Genomic DNA, 7,318 nt, shown 5'->3' on the forward strand with positions numbered 1-7,318 from the left:
TGGTGGTGGTGGTGATGGTGATGGTGATGGTGGTGGTGGTGGTAGTGGTGGTGATGGTGGTGATGGTGGTGGTGGTGGTGATGGTGATGTTGGTGGATGGTGGTGGTGGTGGTGATGGTGGTGATGGTGTTGATGGTGGTGACAGTGATGATAATGGTGTCTGTGATGATGGTGCTGATAACATTTCCTCTCATTTAATGTCTGCTGAGTCTGGTCAGGTATTGGGTTTGGCTTCTTACACTCCCATTTTCTCCTCCAACAACATATAAGCTTGGTACTCATATCCCACTTTACAGAGTGGGAATCTGAGGCTCAGGGAGGAGAAGCGAGGCCTGTCTTCTCCCCCCTTTGTGTCAGCTCAAATGTCATGGCCTCCCAGAGGCCCCCTCCTCCTCCCCACACACTGTGTCTCACTGCCCTGTGTATGTCATGTATAGCACACATCATAATATGTAATTACTTGTTATTTTGTTTACTTGCTTACATCTTCTCACTAGAATGTAAACTCCATGAAGGCAGGGTCTGTCTTGTCCTCACTGTATCCCCAGGGCCCAGAAGAGTGCCTGGCAAATAGCAGACCCTCAAAAAGCACTGGTTATACTTGGCCAAGGTTACTTGGTTAGTAAATGGCCGAGTTAGGACTGGACCAAAACAGGCTCGCTGCAGAGCCTGAGCTTGTGACCTCCTGCTCTGTGTCCCCCACCATGGTTAGCCTCCCTTGTCACTTCCCTCCAATTCACCCTTAGCCTTGTCGTGTGAGGAAAATTCTTCCACATCTCTCAGGACACAGCCACACTCTCCAATCCCCAGGACTTGTGTGACCATCAATCAGTGGCTTCCCTGGCCCCGAGTAGATGTTGTGCCAACAGCTTAACAGTCCCCTCCCTGGGGAAGTGGCTATTTCTTTCTTTCTTTCTTTTTTTTTAAAGATGACCGGTAAGGGGATCTTAACCCTTGACTTGGTGTTGTCAGCACCACGCTCAGCCAGTGAGCGAACTGGCCATCCCTATATGGGATCCGAACCCATGGCCTTGGTGTTATCAGCACCACACTCTACTGAGTGAGCCACGGGCCGGCCCGGGAAGTGGCTATTTCTGATTTCATCTGTGCATGGCACTTGGCTCAGCTTCATAATGCATCTAGGATGCTGACCCTCCTGTGCTGGGGCAGGGACTCTTATTTTCCACAGCAGAGATTCTGAAAATCCCGCTGGACCTTGTCCGCCTTTGGCTGCATGAAGCTGAACGAGTGTATGGTGACAAGATGGTTGACGAAAAAGACCAGGACACGCTGCGTAGAATCACCATGGCTTCCACCAAGAAATTCTTTGAGGTAAGTCAAGCCCACAGATCCCTCTGCTGAGCCCAGACAGGCTCCAAGAAGGTAGAGTGTCTGGGCCCACGATAACTGCAGCCCTCTTGGAAGGGCCCTTCGTGATGGGAGGGTCCACATTAGGTCCCACGTGGGGACTCGGATACATGGCTGTGGAGCTAAGGGAGGAGGAATTGACCACTCAGGAGATCAGGGTGTGATGACCTCCCTCCGTCCACGTGGAGTGCAGAAACGCCCCACCTAGTTCAGTGTGCTCTGCTGGTGTGTCCTGCGTGTTCTTGAGGGAACCGTTCCATTGGTCCAGTCATTCCTGATGTGACCAGAATTGAACCATCCCACCAGGGAATTTTGCCCAGTGGTCTGCTGGGCCCACAGCAGCAGTGGTTTGGGCCCCCCTGGACACTTGGTCTGGCATCTTGGGGACCTCTTTGGCAAGGTACTGGGGCTGCTATTAAGTATCTGTGTCCGTGGTAGCAAAAAATAGAAGTATCTTCTCTCTTTTTTCTAGGATCTGGGTGATGAACTCTTATTTGCCAAACCAAATATCTTCTGCCACTTTGCTCAAGGGATTGGCGATCCCAAATACTTCTCTGTAACCGATGTGGCCCATCTGAACAAGCTCCTGGTGGAAGTCCTCGACAGTTACAATGAAGTCAATGCAGTCATGAGTTTGGTGAGTGGTGCTCACGCTGATGGCAGGGGCAGGTTCCTGGGCATGGATCCCCTTTCCTGTCTCACCGTAAACGTCCACAGGGCATCCTGTGGGCTGCCCACCCCGCAGCAAGGCACCGAGGGAGGCGATTCCTCGTGCTCCGAGGTGTCGAGGTGTCTCTGTCTTCTCTCCAGGTGCTGTTTGAGGACGCGGTGGCTCACATCTGCAGGATTAACCGCATCCTGGAGTCTCCCCGTGGGAACGCCCTGCTGGTGGGGGTGGGCGGCAGTGGCAAGCAGAGCCTCTCACGCCTGGCAGCGTACATCAGCGCCCTGGATGTGTTTCAGATCACCCTGAAGAAGGGCTACGGGGTCCCCGACCTTAAGGTGAGAGGTGGCTCTTCAGTAGGCTTCCCTTGGGGGAGGGGAAATGGAGAAAAATCTCACCACCCCCTTTTCCAACATGAAGCCAACCAGCACAGAGAACCCGAGTGTCACCAACAGTCCTGATCCGAAGGATCTTTATCTTAGAAAGTAGAGCCAGTGGACCTGCGCCTGTGACTTAGTCGAGAACAGTGTGCGTCTCGATTCCCTGAAGGATTTGAGTCCAGAAAGGCAACATGATCATAGTAGCAAAGGGACTGGATTCTTGCCCTCAGTCACCGAATGTTCTGAATTGTTCCCAATTCTCCAGATTAAAGAATTCAGAACCATTACGAGGTGTCTAACCGCATGCCTGAGATTCTGGACAGCTGCATTTTTGAATTAATTAAATAAACATTAGTGTAAATAGGTCTCCCATGCCCAAGACATGCTGATGAGGCTTTTTATTGATTTCTTCTTCCCGAAAATTTGCTCTCCCAGGGAACTGTGTGCTAGTCAAACACTATTAGTCCAGAGCGAATCACCATCGTGCTGGAGATTAGACCTGAGATTGATCTGCCCACGCTGCAGTCATGTCTCTCTGCGTTAGTGCCGGGACTGCTGCTGTGGGGTCAGGACGACCAGACCCAGGGAGAGTCCTGAGGGCACCCTCCCCACGGTGCATGGCACTGCGGCAGTTGCTGGCCCGGTGGCTTTAGCGGGGCAGATCTGGAGCTAGAGCTCAGCGCTCTGGGGGTACTGAGGCAGGCCCAGGGGTCTGCTGACAGAGGCCCTGGGAAGTGCTGGCCGTGCCGGGACAGCCAACCTCTGGGACAGCCTCTGGTGTCTGGTTGTCATGGTCCTCTCCTTTCCTGTGGATTCTACTCCTGATATGAAGGACTAGCCAACTCCGTTTTGTAAACCCTAGTGTTAAGGGAAAGGTCCTAAGACAGGTACTGCCAAACGCTGCCTCTGACCTGAATCCGCGTGCATGGGTCCTGTGGGCTCTGGGGCTACCGATGGAGTTAGTCCACGCTGACCTCCCCACGCCCACCCCAGTGGTGCCTGGATGTTTGCATCTGGGGCTGTACAGTTTTACTGTTTTTTTCTCTGTAGAAGTTTCCAGTCTATTAACCAAATTGTATTGGTTTATGTTCACAATCGCATCATATTCTTTGCCCTGTCCTGATGCAGATTTCGTTCCTGGTGCCTCCCTGTGGGGCCAGTCGTGGTGTGCAGACTTATTTTATTCACAGGCATTGGCCGCAGCAGTTCTGTGATCTCTTCTCTAGAAACCCACTACCTGGCACCCATCACGAACCGCTCTGCACTGATCGTCCGTTATCATTTATTCGGCAGCTTCTGTGGATTCGGAACTAAAGATGGAGATAATTAGGGCTGAAGGTCCTTGCGTCGTATTGTAGGAACCAGACTCCTGGACAGTTGCAACATTTGCTATTACTGTTCTTCTTTTTTTTTTTTTCTTTTTGTCTTTTTTCGTGTCCAACAACGGATCGCAACCCTCAGTGTCGCACCCGTACCGGACCAGGACCGGCAACGGGATCGCAACCCCCAGTGCTGCGCCCGCACCTCGCTCAGCCAGTGAGCAGGAACCGATCTGTATGTGGGATCCGAACCCTCGGCAGGAGTGCTGCCATGCTCCCAAGCGGCGCACTGTAGCAGTGCACCACCGGGCTGGCCCTGCTATTACTGTTCTAACGATGGTGTTACAGTCATTTGCTAACTGAGTGTACATGTTGCTAGTGTAACGTACACACTCGTGGTGATACAATGTCATTATCCAGTACTGAGGAGGCTGTGGCTGCCGCTGGAGGTTAGAGAGGCTGCAGGAAAGGGGTCAGGAGCTAACCCTGGAGGACACTGTGCTGTGTGGAGAACCCTGGACGTGGTCTCAAGAAAGCCAGGTGCCATCCAGATGTCTGAGTGGAGGAGCAAGATTTGGCTGTGCTCTGGGACGAAGTGGAGGACTGTGGGGAGCAGACAGATGCCTGGCGCCCCGCAAAGGCAGGGGGAACGGGCTGAGAGAGGGGAGCAGGGAGAGAGGACGGAGGCCCCGCAGCAGCCGGCGGGGAGGGTGTGGACACGGGGCAGGGGCCTAGGCCAGATCCTCAGCTGGATTCAGGACCCAAACCCTCAGGTTCTGCCCCACACCTTCCCCCCAACAGTCCCCAAGGCAGGCAGGAAGCAAGGACACCTGATGAGCTGAGGGAGGGGACAGCTCATGTTCTAAGCAGCTCAGGTGGCCTACCTGACTTCCAGCAAATGTGGACAGCGGAGAGACAGCCACCAGATTCGAGAGGAGGGCCACCGGCCCTCTGGCCCTCAGTGCCAGGACTGTGACTGAGGAGGCATCACCGCCCAGCTCTCCCCTTTACCCCTGGCCCCTCGGACTCGCTCCCGGACCTTGGTTCCATGTTCCTTCTTCTCTACCAGCAGTGACGGTGGCCAGAGCGAGGAAAAGTGCCACTGAGTATGTCCTAGTCAAAGAGGGGGGGCATGTGCACCCCACTAATGCCGGCCCATAGACACGCCTAGATACAAGTGACAGTTCACACCCTCGGGCCTGGTGGCAAGCAGAGGAGGATCGCGTGGCCAAGCTTCCCACCTGCCGGCGATGACAATGACGTGCTGCCCGAGCAACAGCAACACAGTGGCGCTCTCCACCCCGGGAGGGCGTGGGCGAGAGCAGGAGGGGACAGGTGCCGGGGACCACAAGATGATGAATTCAGCTTTAGAAACGTTGGCGTCTGAAGAACAGAGAGGACAGCCCGGAGGACAGGCCGATGCGCAGCGCACATGTGAGGGTCAGAGGTGCAGGGAACGGTGGGAGTCGGAGATTTGGGGACTGTCCTCTGCAGCAGAGAGGGTGGGAGTGGAGGGCTGTGCAAGAAAAGAAGCTGAGGAGGACGAGGCTGAGGAGGCCGGACTCCCCGCGGCAGCCCCACGGTCAAGGTGGGCCAGACAAGGGGCCACGGGACAGCAGTGGCCAGCAGGGATGGGGGACGTGCCACATGGGACGGAGTGGCCAAGAAAGCAGAGAGGATCGGGCCTCAAGATGGTGGGGCTGGCTAGGGGTCCAGGCTGCGGGGGTCCCACGCGGCATGTAGCAAAGGCCCGGCAAATTCTCCGAGAGAAAGCCCGAGAGTCAGAAAGACAGGCCAGGGGAAGGTGCAGCAGACACTGACCTCTCTGCAGGAGAAGGGGCGGGTGGGACGGAAGCAAGGCCACCTCCCACGGGCCGCACCTCTCAGCCCATTCCTGGCCTCTGCGCCCCCGCAGCCTTGCCCGAATCTGCCTCCCTGACCTGGGTGGCTGCACAGGGCTCGGCCTGGTCTTTCCATGCAGCATCCCTCACCTTCGCCAGACTAGCCCAATACAAAATCTGCACGTGCTGGGACCTTACAGCTTTTCCACTGGATCATCCCCGGCCCTCCCCTCTGCGGTCTCATGCTGGCAGGGGTAGGGGTGGCCCGGGCCCGCCACCGGCCACCTTCCAATTTGCAATCTGGAAGCCAGTGCTGTTCTCCCTCCTGCATCCTGGGGCTGAACCCTGGGCCATGCACACAGTTAAGGCGCCGCATTTGGATCCGGCCTCTAGCCTTGGCGTTGTCGGCCTCCAACCTGACGCAGCAGCATGAAGTGGGAAGGCGGGTCTTTCTGCGCTCAAAGGCGCTGCTAAGTCCAGAGATGGCGCCTCGCCTGCTCAACCCTATCATGTTGACTTCATTTGCATTTCTTTGATTATCAGAGACTGAACTTGTGATGTTTACTAGCCATTTGCATATTTTCTGTTGTCAATGCACTGTTAAGTATCTTTACTTAATGTTTTGGTATTTTCATATTTTTCTTGTTGATTTATAACGGCCTTTTATATGATTATGGTAACAGTATATTGTGTGTACTGCCAATATTATTAAATACTTCTTTGCCATTAAAAATCAATTTATATTTTTATAGACATACAAAGTTTCTAAATGTTCTTTAGGTTGTCAAATGTAACAGTCTTCCCTTTGGGGTTTCCTTTTTTTTTTTTTTTTTTCTTAGCTTATCCAAAATTATGGAGTTTGGGGGGGGTTTTTTTTTTTTTTTTTTTTTTTCTTTGTCTTTTTCCGTGTCTGGCAACGGATCGCAACCCTCAGTGTTGCCCCCGTACCGGACCGGGGACCGGCAACGGAATCACAACCCTCGGTGTTGCTCCCGCGCCTCGCTCAGCCAGTGAGCGGGAACCGGTCCGTATGTGGGATCCGAACCCTCAGGCGGGAGCGCTGCCACGCCTCCCAAGTGGCGCACTATCCAGTGCGCCACCGGGCCGGCCCCCTGAGGCTTGCTTTTGAGCCTGGTTATACCCCAGCCAGCTCCAAAGAAAGAACTTTGCTGACATTCCTCTCTGTACAGAGGGACTTCCTTCAGAAAGACACAACTAAGCCATGCAGGGTGCCTATAACAGATGATTTTAAAGCCTTTAAAGGAAATCACAGAGGCTCATGAGTCTCATAAAAAAATTACTGTCTATCTCAGGACAGTCAGAAACAAGGATCTTGAATGTTATAACCATAAAGAAATGATAAACTTTCAGGTGACAGATATACTAACTATTCTGATTGGATTATTATACAGTACACCATGTACAATGAAAAAAGTAAAATAAATTGTTATAGATAAGCAAATCACCAAAATGCTGAAAATTCACATTAATCCTTGAATGACCCTGGCCAACATTTCTTAATGTGTATGCACATGTAAACTGGCATCTTTTTCAAAAAGAGTGAGCCATTTACACTGCTCTTTTTAAAAATTTTTATTTAATCAAAATTGATTATACGTATTTTGGAGGTTCAACATTGACATATGTTGATCAAATCAATACTTCTAGCTATATATATTGTGACAATCGTACTTATTCTTTATGCCCCTTCCCCCAATCCCTCCCCCTCCCCCCCCCCATAACCCC

General features: G+C 52.8%; 1 protein-coding gene across 1 annotated transcript in view; it reads left to right on the plus strand.

Annotated features, from left to right (window-relative positions):
* The window catches only part of DNAH17 (dynein, axonemal, heavy chain 17), a 64,315-nt gene that overhangs the window by 20,035 nt on the left and 36,962 nt on the right, over positions 1-7,318 (plus strand). The window contains exons 18-20 of the mRNA XM_008579506.1: positions 1,171-1,332; positions 1,841-2,005; positions 2,179-2,370. Of these exons, the coding sequence (XP_008577728.1) occupies positions 1,171-1,332; positions 1,841-2,005; positions 2,179-2,370 (519 nt within the window). The remainder of the gene's footprint in view (positions 1-1,170; positions 1,333-1,840; positions 2,006-2,178; positions 2,371-7,318) is intronic.

This window comes from Galeopterus variegatus, unplaced genomic scaffold (genome assembly GCF_000696425.1).
Source record: "Galeopterus variegatus unplaced genomic scaffold, G_variegatus-3.0.2 Scaffold1902, whole genome shotgun sequence".
In the NCBI taxonomy this organism is placed as follows: domain Eukaryota; kingdom Metazoa; phylum Chordata; class Mammalia; order Dermoptera; family Cynocephalidae; genus Galeopterus; species Galeopterus variegatus.